General features: G+C 38.0%; 1 protein-coding gene across 1 annotated transcript; it reads right to left on the bottom strand.

The window, feature by feature from the left end:
• Positions 1-20,968: 20,968 nt before the first annotated feature.
• On the bottom strand, positions 20,969-21,925 carry LOC114695987 (olfactory receptor 4K2-like). Its single transcript, XM_028873504.1, has one exon. It carries the CDS (start codon positions 21,923-21,925, stop codon positions 20,969-20,971), a length of 957 nt encoding a protein of 318 aa, XP_028729337.1.
• Between the last annotated feature and the right edge of the window lie 272 nt (positions 21,926-22,197).

Genomic DNA, 22,197 nt, shown 5'->3' with positions numbered 1-22,197 from the left:
ATTACTATGGCTCTGTAGTCTAATTTGAGATCAGGTGTTAGAGCTCATTTAGGTTTCTAGTGGCTTTATCCAGCAGGTCTGCACAGAGACGATGATTGGACCATGGGCCTGAGTGCAGGTGTCTGAGATGGTCTGCACTTGGCTGTGCTGGGGGATGGTCTTTTGCTCCACCCCTTGGCTTTCCTTTAAAAACCCTAGGGCAGAGACAGTCAGAGCCTGATGGATAAGGATCCAGGCCCTCCTGAGGATATCCTGTGTTTTCTATCTGTTTCTCTCTCCTCTTTACTTCTATCTAACATTTCCTGCTGCCCCTACTAAAGAGTACTCTGGGGAAAAGCAGGGGTGGGATGGCCCCCCACAATCAAGCATGGTGCCACCTCCAGCAGATATGTAATTAATCAAGATTGTTTTTACTATCCTGTTTTTTTTTTAAGTGATTTCACATGGAGCTGAAAATTGTCCTTCAGTTTCAATTATGTTAGAATTTTAATGGGGATATTAAATCTGTGAATTGCCTTTTGCAGTATGGCCTTATTCACTGTATTAATATTATAGATTCATGAGCATGGGATATCTTTCCATCTTCTGATTTCTTCATCAATTTCTTTTTTTAATATTTTACAGTTTTTAGTATACAGGTCTTTCACTTGGTTGATTAGAATTACCCTAAGATATTTTATTTTGAGGGGTCTACTATGAAAGCTATTATTTCCTTACTTTTCTTCTCAGTACATTTGTCATTTATATATAGAAAGGCTGATGATTTTTGTGTTAATTCTGCATCCTATATCTTTGCTGAAAGTGTTAGCTATAGAATTCCAATTTGTATCTTTTTAATATCTTTCAGTTGTCTGATTGTTCTAACTAAGACTTCAAGTACTATATTGAATACGTATGGAGATAGTGGACAGTCTTGTCTTGTTCCTGATTTTAGTGGAAATGCTTTGAGTCTTTCTCTATTTAGATTGACGTCAGCTGTGAGATTGCTTTAAATCATCCTTATTACTTTGAAGTATGTCCCTTGTATCACTAATCTCTTTATTTATTTATTGTGAAAGGGTGTTGGATTTTGGCAGACCTTTTCTATATCTAATGAGACGATCATGTGTGCTTTATATTGCAACCCGTTTGTAAGGTGAATTACATTTATTAATTTATATATGTTGACCATCCCTGCATCTCTCAAATGCTGCCTACTTGATAATGGTAGATGATTTTTTGATATGTTCTTGGAATCAGTTTGTAAGTATTTTATTGAGAATTTTTGAATCTATGTTTATATGAGAAATTGGCCTATAATTTTCTTTCTTGTGTCCTTATGTGGTTTAGGTATCAGGATAATTATGACCTCATAAATAGATTAAACAAAGTTTCTTCTGTTTCTATATCTTGAGAGGATAATTAAATAATTTGAGGAGTATTAGCACTAGCTCTTCTTTGAAAGTCTGGTAGAATTCTGCATTGAATCCACCTGCCCCAAGGCTTCTTTTGGTTGGGAGAATTTTAATGATGGCTTCTATTTCACTAGGGGATACAGGTATTTTTCGATTGCTCATCTGATCTTCACTTAACTTTCATAGATGATATATATCAAGAAATTTATCCATTTCCTTTAGGTTTTCCAATTTGGTGGAGTACAGACTTTTAATGTATGTCCTTATAATTTTATGGTGTAGACTGAAGTTTCCTAATCCCACATAGTCCCACAGCTGCCATTGTTATAGTAATCATGCAGAGGCTTGATATTAATTACAAACTGTTTGGTCTATGGCTCAGGCTTCTTTATAGCTAGCTCTTTCATCTTAAATTAACCCATTTCAATTAATTTATATTTTGCCATGTGACTGTGGCATTCCTTGTCTGTTGGTATGTTTCTCCTTGGGCAGAAGGCTGGATTCTCCTGACTCCATCCTTCTCTCTGTATCTCTGCTTATATTTCCTAGCTGGCTCTTATCCTGCCTTACTATAGGCCAAAGCAGCTTTATTTATTAACCAATGGGAGCAACACATATTCACAGCATACAAAAAGAATATCCCACAGCACTTCTCCTTTTCTGTCTAATCAAAAAGGAAGGTTTTGTAGACGAATTTCTAAACAGTCTTTTTAAATAAGAAACACAGAGCCAAATACAGAGGTAATAGCCAAAGAGATCAGAGAACTAGAAAAGAGCCACAACTACCTTATCTTACCACTTTGCTGCCGTCGCTTCCCCAGAGAGAGTTTCTTCCTGTCTAATTTGTGTTTTTATTGCTTTCCTGTTCTGCCTTCTCATTGGCTCTAAGCCCAGCCACATGACTTCCTCATCACTGCCTGTCTATACAGACCTCCTGGTCTCTATAGTTGGTACTAGGATTAAAGGTTTATGTCACCATGCTTGGCTGTGTCCTTGACCACACGGAGACTCTACCGGCCATGTGATCGGATTAAGGGCGTGTGCTACCACCACCTGATTCCTGTTTATGGCTATGTGACCTGTGATCTCCAGGCAAACTTTATTTATTAACATACAAATAAAATCATATTTCAGCACAATTAAAATATCACCACAAGGTTTTAACTTTAACATAGTAGAATTATATATAACAAAATAGTTATCAAGTAAGAATTACAGTTATAATATCTAATCTATTTGTATTTAACAAAATTAAAGAAAACACTTAATTATCTATCTTATATTGATGAGTCTAAAGTTTTGTATCTAACTTACCTTCTATTATAACTAAGGAAAACTAATCATAACTGTTTAGCCTTCAACTCCATCAAAGACTTCAGAAGGATGTAAGGTTTCTTAAATAAATAGGAAGTACATTGTAAGCAACTTTCAAAATTCTAAAAATGACAGAGACATCTGGCTGCCACCCAAAGTTCTTATGTTATGTTGAGGCATCTATTTTCAGCCTATAGGCCTAGAGTATTTGGCAGATTTTTCAGTTAATCAGAAAATTTAAAGAACTCTTTGCCTATTTTGGCAAAGTTCATCAGTTACTTTCCTCTGTGTCCTGCAGAATGTCTGGCAGTTTCTTCTGTGAAGCAGGAACGTGAAGGACCATCTTGCCTTGATCTGGTAAAGTTCAGTGGTCACTTTCCTATGGGTCCTACAAATCCAGTTTATACAACTTACTGTCAAGCATTCCATGCAAGAGAAGTTTCTTGCCCAAATGGCCAGTTTTGCCAAGAAGAAGATAAACTCCATATGGAGTGTCTCCGATGCCCATCCTCCCCTTTGAAGTAAATTGGTGCTGAGAGGAGCAGATGTGTCTCACTGTGCAGAAAATTCTACATTTTTTTAAATATTTTTAAATGTCACATTCTGTAGGTCTTTGAAGTGTTTGAAGATTACCTATCTAATTGAAATATATCTTTGCATATCTAGAAAACTTAACTTGCCGGGTGGTGGTGGTGGTGGTGGTGGTGATGGTGGTGGTGGTGGTGGTGGTGGTGGTATATGCCTTTAATCCCAGCACTCGGGAGGCAGAGCCAGGCGGATCTCTGTGAGTTCGAGGCTACCAAGTGAGTTCCAGGAAAAGGTGCAAAGCTACACAGAGAAACCTTGCCTCAAAAAAACAAAAAAAGAAAGAAAAAAAGAAAAAAAAGAAAACTTAACTAACATGACTATAAATTTGATTATTATATATGATTATAAATTTCTTAATGATACATTACAATTTTAAATGAGTTCCATAAACATAATACCTTAAACAAGAGTAAAAATATACATACAGTATAACAAAATTGACCTTAAATTTGTATCAATAAACCAAAATCCATACCAATGTAAAGTATTTTGAGATTAAAAGTTGTTTTTTGGATTATAGTAGATTCAATAATCTACCCTTTTTTATCATTTCTATACCATATCCCCCTTTTCCTTTAGAAAGAGATTGCATTTATAATCAGTCCCCTTTAAATAAAAACAGGCATTTATAAACAATATTTTGGGAATTAGAGTGTAGTGTTCTAAACTACTTCCAGCTGAATTGTGGGTACTGATGATCTTGAAAGACCCTGAGAAAATTTAGAATTATGGTTAAATCTTGCCTGTAGTAGTCTGTGAGGCTGCATCCTCTCAACCAATTGCCTTGAAGCTGTTCTGGATGTTGGATCATCTGAGCAATAGATCCCATTTGAGACCTCTCAGGGGTTCTTCCTTGATGGAACCATATTAACCCTAGAGGAATCCACAGTTTCTTATCCTCTGTGGAAATAAAAGCAGAGCCTCTTTTCCAAAGCAACATATCCTTAGATCCAAATTTTGAAGTCAAGATAACTTTAAAATATATATGGTGGTTTAACTTAGCAGCGCCCACAATCAAATGTCTCTCTGTAGTTAAAAAAATCCCAAAGACAACACATAATATACAGTATCCAGACTCTCGGGCATTTTCCACCTTTATGTGACTTATTTCTTTTATACTACTTTTATTGTCTCTTTAAACACTTTATTTTTTAAGTATTTATTTTTATTTATAGTGGGAATTCACTCCACCCATGACCTTGAGCTATCTGGCCTGATAGAAGTGGTGCAATGATCTCATGGATGTGAAGACCAGATTAGGTGGTGTAAAGCAGTTTATGATCGGTCCCCAGCATTCCAAGGACTCTGCAACTGGATTTACTTTATCCTGTATCACCGAGTGTGTTTCCCCATAGAACCCCTTAAAAATTGATATATTGTAGCATGAATCTTAAAAGTTCTTATTAATAAAATCAAACCTGAACCACGTGAACACTGGAAGATCAGAGAGACAGAACAGGCCACAGCTACCTCACCTTGTCAGTTCCTCAGCTGATCCTGTTTCCTCAGACTGGAAGCCTCTGAGTCCTCATCCAGAATGAATCTCAGCTGAACTACTGCTCCAAAGCCTGAAACCTTAACCAGCTAAAAGCTTCTAGTTTCTGGTCTTCATGCCTTATTTATCTTTCTGGTTTTGCCATCACTCCCTGGGATTAAAGGCTCACTTCTTGGGATTAAAGGCCTGTGTCACCATGCCTGGCTGTTTCCAATGTGGCCTTGAACTCACAGAGATCCAAAGGGATTTTTGCCTCTGGAATGCTAGGATTAAAGGTGTGAGTGCCACCATTTTCTAGGCTTTGTATCTAGTGGCTGTTCTGTCTCTGACCCCAGATAAGTTTATTAGGGTGCACAATATTTGGGGGAACACAATACCACCACATTTCCCCTTATTTTCTCTAAAATTTAAAAAAGCTTATAACTAATACAAGAAAAACTATCCAATAAATATATACAATATATATATAGTCAAAAATTACATTAACAATGTCTAGTCCATTAACACTTGACATATTCAGACAAAAAACTCCATTATATATATTAACAATGTCCAGTCCAGTAACATTTGATAAACTCAGACAAAAAAATTTCATTACTTATTCTATTTAAAACAAGTAGTTCCTTTTTAAAAGTAGATTCAAAAATTGACCTTTTTATCTTATCATATTCATATTCTCTCTTTTTTCTTTTCATAAAAGTTTCAGTAATCTACCTTTTGTCATTTTTATATCTTTTCCTCTTTCTTTTTAGTGTAGATTCAATGATCTACCCATTTATCCTATTATTTATTTATCTTTTTTCTCAGAGTAGAGTCAGTGGTCTACCTCATATCTATATTCTCTTCTTTCTTTTTCCTTTTTTTAAAACAAAACCTCTGAATCTAATATCCTTTGCTTAGCCCTTTTCCTGACCATTAACAATTAACAGCGTGTTACCAACCATTGTAAACAATGACTATATATCCATAACTCATCAAATGACCAAAAACCTCCCATCCCACCTCTTGGGAATATGGGCGTCATTTTCTTAAAATTACTTCTTGCTTTCTGGGGGTGAAGACATCTTTAGGGAATCCAGAAAAGAAAATTTTTGGGTTAATTGTCAAGTCCTATATCATTTGTCCAGTCACTGCATAATGAGAAAGTGCAGAGCTTGTTTCAAGTCCTTGTTCAAGTAGTCTGTCAGGCTGGATCATCTCAGCTAGCCATCTCAAAAAGTCAATCTTTCCATGGTGTTAATCAGCTTAATGGCTTTACCAGAGTCCATGTGGAATCATCCTTGTGGGGTCCCATCATCCTTTTGAAGATTTCAAACTTGCTGTTAGGTGTAGTCCTGGTTCCCTGAACATTTTTTTTTTGTAGCTCCTCTGTGGTTTGCAGTAATCACAGTCTGATAAATGTCTGTCTCTCAAAACCATGAATGTTTTTCCCTGGAAGGGAATATCTTCACAGCAACTTCTCCCCACCATTTGTCTTGCCAAACTTTTCCAAACTGACCTTTGCCAATGCTTTCTTGCAGCATGATGGTCCTGGCAAATCTTCTCTGAACAAGCAGTAGTAAACCCTTTGTCCCAGGTAGCAGCATCACCGCAGTCACCAACATGATAAGAAGAAGCCAGCAACTTGGAGCAGCAGCTGCTGTTTCCATGGTCCCACCACCGTTTGTGGCTCAGTCCTGACTGAAGTTTCTCCTTCGCAAGCCTCCTAGGCTGGCCTCAAAACTGGGATTCTCCTGCCTCTGCCTCCTTCAGTAAATCCTACCAGCATGTGCCACCACAACTGGCCAAGTGTAGCTTGGGCCTGAGCTGTGGCCCTCAAGGCCACAGGCAAGTAGCTTTTTCATGAATTCGCACCCGACAAGTTGGGCGCCCAATGTGGGGTGGGTGGGTTTGGGGGCTTTTAATGGGTTAATTGTCAAATTCTAGGAAAGGTAGCTATATCCTTTGTTACCCATTTAAGATTCTTGTTTTTTTAAAAAAAAAAAAAAAGGAAAAAGACAATTACTAGTTTTAAATACTTTACATTGGATTGGATTTTTTATGTTGTATACAAATTATATATATTGAGATTGATATTGTTAGAAAATGCCATACATATATTTCTAATCTTGTTCAAGATATTGTACTTATACAGTTCATTTAACAATGTAATACAGTTTGCTGATTCTTGAATGTTGTTATTACCAACTATTAGGATAAAAAGAAATGAAAGTTAGTAGTTAGACATTACAATAGAACTTGTAGTCATATTAGGTATGTTTTCAAGATTGAGCAGATATATTTTAGATAGACAGGTCATCTTCAAACCCTTCAGAGATCTACAGAATATGGCATTTAAGATGTTTTAATAACTTAGAAATTTTTTCTTTTTTGTTATGACTATGAGACATATTGGCTCCTGGCAGTACCAATCTACTTCAGAGAAAATATGGGCATTGAAGAAACTGCATATGGAGTTAACTTTCATTGGCACAAAAGTTAGCCACTGGACAACAAAGATATTACACTATTAATTTCTTCAGTGTTGTTATTGCTTCCTTTTTGTTGATTTTATTAATTTGAAACTTCTCTCCATCTTTTAGTTAATTTGGTTAAGGTTTATCAATCTTATTGATTTTTCTCAAAAAATCAAGTCTTTGTTCCATTGATTCTTTTACTGTTTTGTTTCTATTTATTAATTTCAGCCCTGAGATGGATTAGTTCTTGTTGTCTTCTCTTTTTGGGTGTGATTTCTTCTCTTTGTTATACAGCTTTCAGATGTGATCTTAAGTTATTAATATGGGAACTCTCCTTTTTTATGTAGGCACTTAGTGGTATGAACTTGACTTGACTGTGTTCCATAGGTTTGGGTATGTTCTGTTTTCACTTTCATTCAATTCTAAAAAGGTTGTAATTACTTTCTTAATTTCTGTCTTGATCCATTTATCATTCAGTAGTGAGCTGTTCTGAGGAGTTTGTAAATTTTGATGTTTCTGTTGTGGTTGATATCCAAATTTAATCTGTGATGGTCCTGAGCAACCTGCCTGACTCCATTTTGAAGGCAGGAGCCATTTTGTTGTTTTGTTAAAAATAAGTTTCCATTTCCTGTAAGAACTGAGTTTCTGTTTCTAAATTTCTGTTTCCAGGAACCTGACCTGCCCCAACCCAAGACCTTGACTTGTTTTTGAGAACGCTCTGACATTTCCTAATGAGTGACCACTTGATGATGAGTGTTTTGGTTTCTGTTTTGTTTCGTTTTAAGATTTTTTTTCTGTACTCCTAAGAAAATAAAATTAGAAATGAAATACTACAACAGACACTGAGGGAATTTTGAAAAGAAAGGACTATACCTCAAAAATCTGTATTACCCTAAACTAGAAAACCTAAAATAAATGGATGAATTTCTTGGTATATCCAATTTAATGAAGTTATATCAAGATGAAATAAACAATTTAAATAGTCTCACAACACCTAGCAAAATGGAAACATTAATTAAAATCGTTCTAACCAATTAAGAAAGCTCGGGGCCAAATGGATTCAGTATAGAACACTACTAGACCTTCAAAGAAATAATGTCAACATTCCTCAAATTATTCCACAAAATAGATACAAAAAGAACATTTCCTAATTTTTGTATGAATTACTATTACCTTGCTATTAAAACTCTAGAAAGTTCTGACAAAAAATAGAAAATTATAGACCAATATTCTTTATGAACATAGATGCAAAATTTCTCAATAAAATATTTGTAAACTGAATTCAAGAACATATCATAAAGACTATCCACCATAATCAACTTGACTTAATATCAGAGATAAAGGTATAGTTTAACCCATGTAAATCAATAAATGTAATCCACCATATGAACAGATAAAAAGACAAAAATACATGATTATCTCATCTGATACAAAAGAGGCTTTTGACAAAAATAAAACATCTCTTCAAGATAAAAAGCCCTGGAGAGACTATTATAAAAGGAATATACCGCAACATAACAAAGGCAATTTACAGCAAGCTCACAGTCAGCATCATCCTAAATGGAAAGATATGCAAAACGTTTCCACTAAAATCAGTAATAAAAAAAGGATATACACTGTTTCTAAACCTATTCAATGGAGTACTTGAAGCATTCTTGGCTAGAAGACTAAGACAACTGAAAGAGGTCAAGGGGATTCAAATAGGAAATAAAGACATCAAAATATCCTTATTTGTAGAATAAAAAATTTTGGACATTGAGAAACCTAAAGACTCTACAAGGAAACTTCTATATCTGATAAACACATTTGGTGAAGTATCCGGATATAAAATTAACATGCAAAAATCAGTAGCCTCCTTGTGTACAAAAGACAAATGGACTGAGAAGGAAATCAGGGAAACAACACCTTTCACGAGGCCCTCAAAAAGACATTAGGATAACTCTGAAAAAAATGAAACACTTACATGATACAAACTTTAGGACATTGAAGAAAGAAACTGAAGAAGATATCAGATGATGGAAAAATCTTCCATGCTCATGGATCATTAGGATTAATATAGTGAAAATGGCCATTCTACCAAAAGCATTCTACAGATTCAGTTGAAATCTCTATTAAAATTCTAACATAATTATTCACAGAAATTGAAAACAAATCTTCAACTTCATATGGAAGCACATGCACACATACTTAGCAAGATAGCTGAAACAATCCTGAATAATAAAAACTTTTAGGGATATCATCATCCCAGATTTCAAGTTGTATTTCAGAGCTATAGTAATAGAAAAAAAGCTTGATATTGACATAAAATAGGTACATCGATCAGTATAACAGAATTGGAAACCCAGACATAATTCTACACATCAAAGAATAAGACACTAAAGACACTGAAGAAAAAAATACTGCCTTTTCAGCAATAATGCTGGTCAATCTGCATAGCAACATAGAGAAGAATAAAAATGGATCCATACACAAAACTCAACTCCCAATAGAATGTAGACCTCAATAGAAGACCAGATACTCCTATCTAATAAAAAAGAAATTGGGAATAGGCTTGAGCTCATTGATACAGGAAATGACATTCTAAAACAGGACAGGCACTAAGAACAACAACTAATAAATGGGACCCCATAAAGTTGAAAAACTTCTGTATGGCAAAGAATCCATCATTAAAGCAAAACATTAGGCTATGGAATGGGAAAAAATCTTAATCAATTATACATATGATAGTGGGTTAATATCTAGAATACACAAAGATTTTTAAAACTGGAAATCAAGAATCAAATGACCCAAATAAAAACAGATGTGAGTACAAGCTCTAAGGTTCTCCACTGAGTGAGAGAAACCATCACCCTGACATGTGTAACAGGAATAATTCATCTTCCCTATAGATAAGGAGGAGGTTTTCCTAGTCAGGTCTACTCAGCCAGACACAGGAGCAGCACACTTCTGTCAAGTCTTATTTCCCAATGCATTCCTATCCTGAAAAGCAATTTACTCTGAAGAGGCCTGTGACCCATCCAACATAGAGTTACTACTTAGCCTGAGGGTGGCCTGCTATGCAAGTGAATTGTAAATTTAAACCATTTTTACTCAAGCATTCATTTTTCCATACCAATTGTTTTAATACACCTGATTTTGAATATTATATTAAGCAAACATTAAGTTCATTTGTAAACTTGCTTTGAGTTAGCTGTTTGGGATTTAGCTTTAACAGTGTGTGCAGAAGACTACAGGATGGGATATATAAATCTGTCTCTCCCTCCATTCTTGCATCTATAAATGAATTAAATTTGTACTTATTATGACTATAAACACAATTAAGGACATTTAATCACTGAGGAGGACACTTATCACTGACTTTTATGTCACAATTATATTTGTCTTAAGAGCCTAATACAAATTAGCAACTCTGACAAGATTAGGATTTTATGAACTAAGGTAATTTATGCCTGTTATGATTTTGAGTATTAAAAGTTACAATTTTTGAATTGAAGTTCTTTTACTATCCTAAAACATTTTAAACCAGAAATACTGTCCATGAAAAAACTGGTAACTCTATTCTACTATAGAGTAGTTTTACAAAATACAAATCAACTTAGCAAATCTTTAATATTTTACAATAAATAATATACAAGAGAGAACGATAATATTGGTTCATATAAGGAAACATTCATAAGAATAAAAGGAGATACCCTGGGAGGAGAGACCCTGGATTAAGAAAATGCTTCCAGTCCCTTCCTCCCAGGCTGAGCCAAGTGTCCCTGTATAAGCCCCAGGTTCCAAACAGCCAGCACACGCACTGAGGAACCTACCAAGTTGAACTCAATCCTCAGGAGAGTCTTTGCCATGGAGGAGATGGGAATGGGGGGTGGGCTGGGAGAAGGTGGTGGGGCGGGGGAGAACAAGGGAATCCGTGCTAATATGTAAAATTAAATTAAATTATAAAATAAAATTTAAAAGAAAATGCTTCCATAAGATGGGGCTGTAGCAAGCCTGTAGGGCATTTTCTTTATTAGTGAATGATGGGGGAGGGCCTAGTCCTTTGTGGGTGGGGCCATCCCTGGGCTGGTGACTGAGTTCTGTAAGAAAGCAGGCTGAACAAGCCCTAGGAGCAAGCCGGTAAGGAGCACTCCTCCATGGCCTGTGTCAGCTCCTGCTTCCAGGTTCCTGCCCAGTTTGTGTTCCTGTACTGACCTCCTTCAAAGATGAACTACATCATGTCACATAAGCCCAGATCTCACCCTGGCCATGACTGACTGGGCAAAATGAGAAATGGCCACACAGGATAATTAAGAATGGTGGAGGCTGCTGCATGGGAGACCTAACCTTTCTGCAAGGTGACTGGTTACATATCTCCTCCAAGTCAACCACCTAGGGGCCACAAAAACTGCTGAAATCTTCAGACCTAGTGATTATGGCCCAAATTTGAAAAGACGTCACTTTTAGGGGTTCCACCTGTGCTCAGGTAAACCCCCAAGGGGGAAGGAAGATCCCACAGGGATCCAGGCTTGAGGAAATGGGCCTAGGTAATATTGGAAGTTGGGCTTTACTGAAGTCAGACCTACCATTTGAGGCTATAAATATTGGCTAGTGTTTATAAGCACCTCAGGATCAGCGGAGACCTGCTCCACCTGGACAGAGACTGTTCCAGTAGTTATTAAGAAACTTCTTTAGAGCCAGGCGGTGTTGGTGGACGCCTTTAATCCCAGCACTTGAGAGGCAGAGCCAGGCGGATCTCTGTGAGTTCCAGGAAAGGCGCAAAGCTACACAGAGAAACCCTGTCTCGAAAAAAAAAAAAAAAAAAAAAAAGGAAAGAAAGAAAGGAACTTCTTTAGGAATAAGTTTGAAAGATAAGGTCATGAATTTAAAAGGAAATAGGAGATGGGGGTACTTGGGAGGAGTTGGACAGGGGATACAGAAGGTGGAAATTATGAAAATATGCTATGAAATAATCAATCTACAGATTCAATGCAATCCCCATCAAAATACCAACACAATTCTTCACAGACCTGGAAAGAACAATACTTAACTTTATATGGAAAAACAAAAAACCTAGGAGAGCTAAAAGAATCCTATATAATTAAGCAACCTCTGGAGGCATTATGATCCCTTACCTCAAGCTCTACTATAGAGCTTTAGTAATAAAAACAGCTTGGTACTGGCATAAAAACCTACATGTGGACCAATGGAATCGAATTGAAGACCCTGACATTAATCCACACACCTATGAACATATGATTTTTGACAAAGAAGCCAAAACTATACCATGGGAAAAAGAAAGCATCTTCAACAAATGGTGTTGACATAACTGGATGTCAACATGCAGAAGATTGCAAATAGATCCATATCTGTCTCCATGCACAAAACTCAAGTCCAAGTGGATCAAAGACCTCAACATAAATCCAGTTACACTGAACTTGATAGAAGAGAAAGTAGGAAGTAGTCTGGAACGCATTGGCACAGGAGACCACTTCCTAAATATAATACCAGTAGTACAGACACTGAGAGCAACAATTAATAAATGGGACCTCCTGAAACTAAGAAGCTTTAGTAGAGCAAAGGACATGGTCAATAAGACCAAATGACAGCCTACAGAATGGGAAAAGATCTTTACCAACCCCACATCTGACAGAGGACTGATCTCCAAAATATATTTAAAAAACTCAAAAGGCTAGACTTCAAAATACTGAGCAATCCAATTAAAAAATGGGCTACAGAGTTTAACAGAGAATTCTCAACAGAAGAATCTCAAATGGCTGAAAGTCATTTAAGGAATTGCTCAACATCCTTATTTATCAGGAAAATGCAAATCAAAACAACTCTGAGATACCATTTTACACCTGTCAGAATGGCTAGGATCAAAAACACTAAAGACAGCTTATGTTGGAGAGGATGTGGAGCAAGGGGAACACTACTCCACTGTTGGTGGGAATGCAAACTTGTACAGACTCTCTGGAAATCAGTATGGCAGTTTCTCGGAAAATTGGGAATAAGTCTTCCTCAAGACCCAGTTATACCACTCTTGGGCATATTCCCAACGTAGGCTCAATCTTACCACAAGAGCACATGCTCAGCTATGTTCATATCAGCATTATTCATAATAGCCAGAACCTGGAAACAACCTAGATGCCCCTCAACTGAAGAATGGATAAAGAGAATGTGGCACATATATACAATGGAGTACTACTCAGCAGTAAAAAAAAAAACAATAATATCATAAAATTTGCAGGCAAATGGATGGAACTAGAAAATATCATCTTGAATGAGGTAACCCAGACTCAGAAGGACAAACATAGTATGTATTCACTCATAAGTGGATACTAGATGTGAGGAAAGTTGCTGTGGATATCGCTCTGTATAAATAAACACTGATTGGCCAGTAGCCAGACAGGAAGTATAGGTGGGACTAGCAGAGAGGAGAATTGAGGGAACAGGAAGGCAGAGGGAGAGACTGCCTGGAGCCACTGCCAGGACAAGGAAGATGTAAGGTACCAGTAATCCACGAGCCACGTGGTAAAGTATAGATTCATAAAAATGGGCTAACTATAAGAGTAAGAGCTAGACAATGATAGGCCTGAGCTAGTGGCCAAGCAGTTTAAATAATGTAAGTGTCTGTATGTTTATTTTATAAGTGGGCTAAGGGACTGCTGGGGCTTGGCGGGACCTGGAGAGAAAACTCCAGCTACAGAAAGTGATGATCAGACTGCAACCCACAACTCCAGAGAGGCTAGATAACAGGGAAAGACCCTAGGAGGGACACATGGATGACCCTGTGAAGGAGAAGTGGATGAGATCTACATGAGCTGAATGGGTGTGGGGGGTGGCAGAGGGCAAGGAGTGGAGGATGAGAATATAGAGAAATGGGATGGTCAACCTGGAACAGGGACAGAGTGGGAGGGCAGGGAAGAAGATACCATGATAGATGAGGGCATCATGGGAATAGAAAGAAGCAGGGTTCTGGGGAGGCTCTCGGGAATCTATAAGGATGACCCCACATTGATCTGCTGGCAGTGGTCCAGAGGGTGCCTGGACTGGTCTACTCTGGTGACTGGTCTAGCAAATAACCTAGCTGTCATCATAGAGCCTTTGTCCAGTGACTGATGGAGGCAGATGCAGGGATCCACGGCCAGGCACCAGGCTGAGCTCTGGGAATCCAATTGATGAGAGAGAGAGGAGAGATGCTGCAGGTGAGGGACGTTGAGGTCATGATGGGAGGACATGCAGAGATGACTGGCCACACTAGTGGAAGCCCATGAACTGTGGACTGGTGGCAGTGGAGCTCCCATGGGACTGAACTAGGCCCTCTGGATATGGAAGACGGTTGTTTGTCTTGAACTGTTTGGGGGGCACCCAGGCAGGGGGATCGGCATCTGTCCCTGATCTATGGGCAGGCTTCTAGGAATCCGGTGCCTGAGTTGTGACGCCTTGCACAGCCTTTGTGCAGTGGGAAGGAACTTGGACCTGCCTAGGCTCAGTGTGCTGGCCTCTGCTGACTCCCCATGGTAGACCTCTATTTGAGGGATGTGAGGATACGGGGTGTCTCGGGAAAGAGGGCTTGGGTTGTGGGGGAGAGAGGAGGGGGGATCTGTGGATGGTATGTGGAGTGAGTAGAAAATTTCTTAATAAAGAAAAGTTCTAAATAAATAAATAAATGAAATTTCTCAAAAGAAGGCACAACAAGAAAAAAAAGACTTCTAATGACATATTGTTCTGCCCACAGAGCAGTGCTCTCCCTCCGTGGTCTTCATTTTCCATGCTGACATAATAAAGTGCCAGGTAGATCAGAACTAAACATCTTACCACAGGGAAAGTAAGTGGACTTCATAAACACACTGGCACAAAATGTCCTTGCCTATTGGAAGAAGCTGGGCCCAAGTCAGCAATTCTGATGAGCTGCCTACCCCTCCCACCATGCTTCACACCAGATGATTAGTCTGAGGGGATGGGGGAAGGGCATTGTCTCCGGATTAAAGTATTAATGGTCCCAAAGCATAAGATGGACTAAGGAAGCAGGGCAAGAATGTTGATATACTACTACACCTGAAGGCTGCCAAGCTCCAGGGAGTCTGAAGCCGTGTGGCCTCCTAAACTGAGGACAGGATGATGCCATCTGCAGGCTCTGAGGATCTATGAAGCTCCTGACATGGGAGAACAAAGGATGGTGTGGTCTCCTAAGCTGCTCCCATTGGTAATTACAACTGAGACAGAAGGAGACTGAGAACAGACCTGCAGATAGAATCCTCCACCACAAGAACTCCTTTTGCTCATAAAACCCCAAGGCCCATTTGTCATGTATATACAGTTCCTCAACAAAACTGTCTCCCTCGTTGTACTAATTAAAATACAGTCTGTTCCTATTGAAGGTCCATTTGTTCTTTCTTTTATCTCTACACTCACACACACACACACACACACACACACACACGCACTTTCACATCAGTTTTGAAAGATTTTAATTGATCCAGCCCCATCTCTCAGCCAAGGCCAGCTTACCCAGCAACATCTGGTAGGGGCAAGGTGAGTTACTTCCCAGTCCCTAGGGTTGGTCCACACCCTGACTTCTTCCTCCCAGATGAAAATTAATAGAGACACATAACTGAAAAGAAGTGGAGAGAGTAGGAGACTTTGAAGTGCTTGGCCCTAAACTGAATGTCATTATCACACCCATCCCATCAAGGCTCAGGGTTCTATGTAGAAGAGGACATGGGAAGACTGCAAGAGACAGAAGTAGTGGGTAATTCTAAGGAACCTGTTTCTGAACATATGAGGTTAGATGAACAAGTGAACTCACAGAGACCATGACAACATGCACAAGACCTGCAGAAGCTCAAGACAGACAAAAATCCCAGGACAAAAAATGAAGTAAGCACAATGTCCCACCACCAGTGAAGAAGCTATTCCAAAATGATAGCTGCTGGGAATGAGAAAAAATCAATTTCCTTCAGTAGAGTAACACTGGGGATATAACATAGTGTGGGCAAACCCCATGCTCAGGACTATTTGGCCAACACACGTAAGACTCTATCTTCTTAGTGGCTTTGGGGGTTTTGTTTTAAGAGAGAGAAAGGACATGAAGCCAGGTAGATAGAAGGTGGGTGGGATCTGGAAGGAGCTGGGGGATGGGAAAGAATATGATAAAAAATATATTGCATGAGTTTCACAAAGAATAAAAAACTGAAGGGAAGAGAACATGAATAAAATGTTTTATATATGTGTATGCATATATATATAAACATATATATAATGTTTGGATTTCTCTGATTTAATGTTTGTTTATATTATGTCTATAAATACCTATCATCAGAGGGATGAAAGAATAAAAAGGAAGATTTGAACTAACATTTTATTTAGACAATAAAAGTAGCAAAATTAAATGAAAAATAAAGGTAAAGAGGTCTGTTTTCCATCCTCGACGATGCATTGGGGTGAGGATACTCAGAGGCCACCTGTAGCACATGGCTTTTTCCTTTCAGGCTGATTGGGTTGGTATCTTCCACTGGGAGCAAACCAGTTTGTGGCTTTCCTTGTTGACCCTGTTTTGTTTTGGCCACACAAAAACGTTGTGGTTTGTGGACTGGGCTGTGGTTATGATTCTGGGTGAACCTCTGTCTCTAGCTACTAGACAGTACCATCAGCAAACTGTACACTAGTCTCTCGTAGGCTATGGCGCCTTTAAACATTTACTACTATTTCTTTCTTCATGAAAAGTAGTGACTCTCATTGCAGCTCAAACAAGATTTCTGGTTCTTGATCGAAGATTTCTGCTTTAGTCAGAGGAATTTTGTGAAGATCGTAGATGGCTGGCTGTGGGCCTTTAGGATGTCCACACAAGATATGTATTTTGAATATATTCAGTTTATTCACACAGATATTCATTATAATATCACACTAGTATAAAAGTCAAACAGACATCTCAACAATCATAGAACAGTTGATTGGTCAAAAAAATGCCACTGCAAGGATCCACTGGGGGAATTTTCTCCAGTGAAGCTGTTTCAGAAGCTTTCAGGCTCAACACATGTCTGCTAAGGAATCCTTTAGATGTGGCAGGCTGGGAGGGTGGCACTGAAAGAGGCCCAGAAGGTCCAGTGGCTAGTGCTGACAGGCAGGCATGGGTGAGCCCAAGGCTAATGTCAGAATTTCAACAGTCACTAAAACCAGGGCTACCCACAGAGGCCAAACTTAAGTTCTCTTGCTAGACAATCAGAATCTTGGGAACACTCCAATGAGATCCTATAGACCATTTTCCAAGTTCCAGTTTTTATATCCTTTAATTAAGCAGTAGCTTTGTGCTATAAGCATTCATAGGTTAGTGGTGGTTCACATATCAAAGTCACTTTAGGGTTAGTCATTAGCATATGAAGGCTTGTCTTGTGCTTGGCTCCTATCTGAGCCCCAGGTCCAAGGTAGCCATGTCTCATAAGAACTGCATGGTGGCATCTCTTATCTTCTAGGCATTACATTATTACAAGTGGCATAAAATGGTTTTTAAGTTGTTGTATAAAATGGTTTCACTTTATGTTCCTAAAAGTTTTGAGGACAGAGCCCAGCTTATACTCCCATGACATTTGTTCCTGCTTCTCAGAGTGGAGAGCACAAGGAGGGAGGTTTTCATTCAGCTGCCCAGTACCTAACTCCAGAAGAGTCATTTAAAAATGGCTTCTAGAGACCATTTTTCTGAGTCAAAAATGACTCAGAATGTAGAGGCACTTGCATGAAGGACTAGTGACTTTGATCCCAAATCCCACAAGGCTACAGGGCAGAACCAACCGCTGAGAGTTGTCCTCTGACTTACACACACACACACACACACACACACGCACACACACACGCACGCACGCACGCACGCACGCACGCGCGCGCGCACACACACACACACACATGCGCGTGAAAAAGAGAGAGAGAGAGCGCTCAATAAAGAAATGTTTTAAATGATATATAACATTGTACTGGCAGAATGCCAAGAGGAAAATAGAATTTTCTTGGCATCTGCATGACATACACACTTGAGGATTCATGTCTTGTTGAGCTACAAATATCCCTGTTAATGTGATTTTTAATATCTCTTTTCCTTTTCCTCCCTCAGCCATGTGGCTTTCATCTCTTGCCCCCTTTCTCTCTCCCTCTCTCCTTCCCTCCATCTCTTTCCTTCCTCATTTGCCTTCTCCTCCCTCCCTTTTTCCTGTCTAAATTCTCTAGTAATAAAAGCATGATGCATATTTTCTGAGGCTCTCTTTGCCTATGGCCATGTTCCTGACATCTGCATCAAACTCACTCCACATTTTAATCTCAACATTCTTATAATACTCTACATCCTAAAATTTCCTCCTTTTGGGGGTGGAGTTAGGGGAGAGTGTTGCATGTGGCTCTGGGTGTCTTGCTACTCACTACATAGCCCACAGGGGCCTTGAACTCACAGCAACCCTCCTACCACAGTGTTGTAATTGTAGTCATGTGCCAGCATACACATGAAATATACACCATAATATATAACCCACAAAATACCTTTTGATAAGTTTTGTGGTTATGAAATCAAGACAATACTAAGCATTGACCACCCAGAATGATAGGGACACTCATTGAGCATGACTGTGTGCTGTATATGATTTATGTCCTTGATTTGTAAAACATCTCTATATTAATTTACAGTACCATTTTTATCTCCTAATACAGAAGCTAAGTCTGTGAGATGTCAAGTATCATGCCCAAGTTTATAGTATAAATACTATACAGACATTACATTATTCCAAGTCATGTGAAATGGTCTTTAAGTTCCACAAAATGGTTTCATTTATGCTCCCAACAGATATTTTGTCTCCATCATTAAACATTTTTTAAAATGATCAGAGTCAAAGATTCAGAATAGACTAAGGTCTGCAAAGACAAAATCTTCTAAAAACAGAAGGGAATCTATTAAAGGAAAAATAAATTACTGGAGAGTTGCAAGGCCTGTCCTAGGGGCTTGCAGGGCATGTAATACTTACATTTTACTGGCTTCACAGTGAACCTACCACCTTTGAAGTATCCCATATTCTGAAATTATCCTCAAGATATTTTGAGAAACATGCATAATTTGAAATTATTATTGTCACTACATTTATCTGATCTCATTTATCACAATTTCTATCTTATCTATTTTCTCTCTTACAGCTGACTTGTGGGTAAGTTTTACATATGCTAGGCAAATATTTTATCAACCAAACTCATCTCCAGCTCCTCATACCTATTTCTTTCTTTCTTTTTCTCCTCCTCCTCCTCCTCCTCCTCCTTTTACTTTATATATTTGTGGCATTCTATGCTAATAATTCTGACAGCATTGTTTGGAGTTTACTTTAATTCATATGTAATTTTGTGGTTCCCTTCATTGTTCAGTAATTCCAATGAATAAAAAAACCAAGTATGCATAAGTATTTGTTTTTTGCATATTCTACCTTTGGTGGTTACACCTGAGAAAATATATTTGATACCATTTTTACAAATACTATTAGTAAATTTTAAATAATAGTGAATTACTCAATGTTTGCTATCATTTTAAAAGGTCATTTGCAAAGTACAATAAACAGAATCACAATATTTTACAACTTCTAGTACGTGGAATTGGAATCACTTTCAGCGGGCTGAGAGTCATTCTTAGTGTACAAGGATGATAATGTTTAAAACACTTACCAAAACTTGCATATATGAACACACATATTAAATGAACAGTGTGTTACTAAAGAGAAACTTATTTTTCCCAAATATGAATCAGAAGTAACTCTTTAACCAAAGGATAAAGCTATACAATAATTTGGAGTTAATCTGGGCAGTAGTGGCACATGCCTTTAATCCCAGCACTTGGGAGGCAGAGGCAGGGGGGTTTCTTTGAGTTTGACATCAGCCCTGGTCTACAGAAGTAGTTCCACAACAGTCAGAGCTGTCTGGAGAGATCCTGTCTCAAAAAACAAAAATAAATAAATTATAATTAAACATCACTCTTCACAAATTTGATTGTTATCATGAGCTATCTTTCTTAATTTAATTCTAATGTTAACTTCCATGGACCTGCTGAAACACAAGCCATCAGCCTTGCAACTCACCTTATAACATTGTCTGAATTTCCAGATTGTTGCACTAGTCCATAGATCTCCATTGGCAGAAGACATCAAAGTAGTGTCACTGTGATGATTAACGAGGTATCTGGGTGTAAGAGTGAGATACTAATATGCTCCTTAACTGGTATGGTTGGTGGAGAATCACTCACATAATTTCTTTACACCTCATCTATATTTTCATATTTTATATACCAGGATTTCTCTTATTCCAGAAGTTACAAATTGTTCTAAATGTGAAGCAGAAATGGCTCAGGGATGTAGAAAAATGATGGTTTGGGGACAGAAATTAATTTTCTACAGCGCTGCAGAATTCCTAAGGATCATAGAAATCTTACACATTTGCCATGCTTTAGGAGATATCTTGAGTTTCTGTGTATTCATAACTGGCATTATTTCCTTTAATCACTTAATTCCTCTTTAAGCTGTACCTATTATGTGGTCCTGTTTTCTATTGAGTTGACTATTCAACATCCTAACTAAACAGCAAATCCTGATATTTTTATAATTTTTTTCTGTAAACAATTACTTCCATTAACTTCTTTTTAAAGTTTCAAATGTACCTTTTTACACTCATCACACAGTATTTCTGTTTCATGACATCCATTACACTGAATAATGAAGAATTTAAAACTAAAAAGAATGGGGAGGAGGTTCTGTACTGAAATTGAGAAACTTACTTCTCAGTTTCTTCATGGCTGAATTTACTTCGTGGTTTCTCAAAGTGTATATTACTGGGTTCAGAATAGGAGTGAAGATGGTATAAAATACAGACAGGATCTTCTCTATCACAAAGCTGTTTTGTGGCCACATATAGATGAAGATGCATGGGCCAAAGAACATGAAGACCACAATGAAATGGGCTGTACAGGTGGAAAGGGCCTTAGATGATCCTCTGGAAGAATGATGCTTTATTGTAACCAGCACAATAACATATGAATTAAATAACAGAATAAAGCAAGACAATGCAATTATGCCACTTGTTGAAATCATAAAAAGACCAAGAACGTAAGTATCCACACAAGCCAACTGGAACACCACAGGAAGGTCACAGAAAAAGCTATCTATCTTATTGGGACCACAGAATGGTAATGTGAGGGCAAATATGACCTGGCTCATTGAATGCATGATTCCCACAATCCATGAAGACACCACAAAGAGAATACACACTTGGGGACTAATGATTGAAGCATAGTGCAAGGGTTTACAAATTGCAATATACCTGTCAAAAGACATAGCCATTAGTAAAATAATCTCAGTACCAGTGAACAGGTGGAGAAAGAATATCTGGGAGATGCACCCACCAAAAGAGATTGTTTTATGGTCAGTTAGATAGTCTATGATCATCTTGGGAGTGGTGAAGGAAGCAAGAGACATATCAATAATAGAAAGGTTGGTAAGCAGAAAATACATAGGAGAGTGTAGGTGAGAGTCAGATACGACAATGACAAGAATGATGCCATTACTCACCATTGTTGCCACATAAAAGAAGGAAAACACTATAAAGAAAAATATCCGTAGTTCCCAGGAATTAGAGAGTCCGAGCAAAACAAATTCAGTCACAACAGACTTATTATCCATATTAATCATCTGGATTCATAGGTAGAGACCTGCACATATACAAAAATATGCATAAATATACATATGTGTATATTATTCTTACTATCCTTTTCCTCCATCTTATCTAATATGTTGACTTGAGAGAAGACTATATAACATTAGTAAAGAAACAAATACTTTTTAAATAAATGTACTGAAAACAGCACTCTTTTCTGGCACTAAATACTAGTCAAATGCAAATAATATGAACAGATCTACCACGTATTTGTCCATCTGTTCATCTACACAATCTTAATGATTAT

Source organism: Peromyscus leucopus, chromosome 9 (genome assembly GCF_004664715.2).
Source record: "Peromyscus leucopus breed LL Stock chromosome 9, UCI_PerLeu_2.1, whole genome shotgun sequence".
NCBI classification, from domain to species: domain Eukaryota; kingdom Metazoa; phylum Chordata; class Mammalia; order Rodentia; family Cricetidae; genus Peromyscus; species Peromyscus leucopus.
Note: the sequence above shows the minus strand (reverse complement) of the source record. Positions and strands in the feature narration are given on the sequence as shown.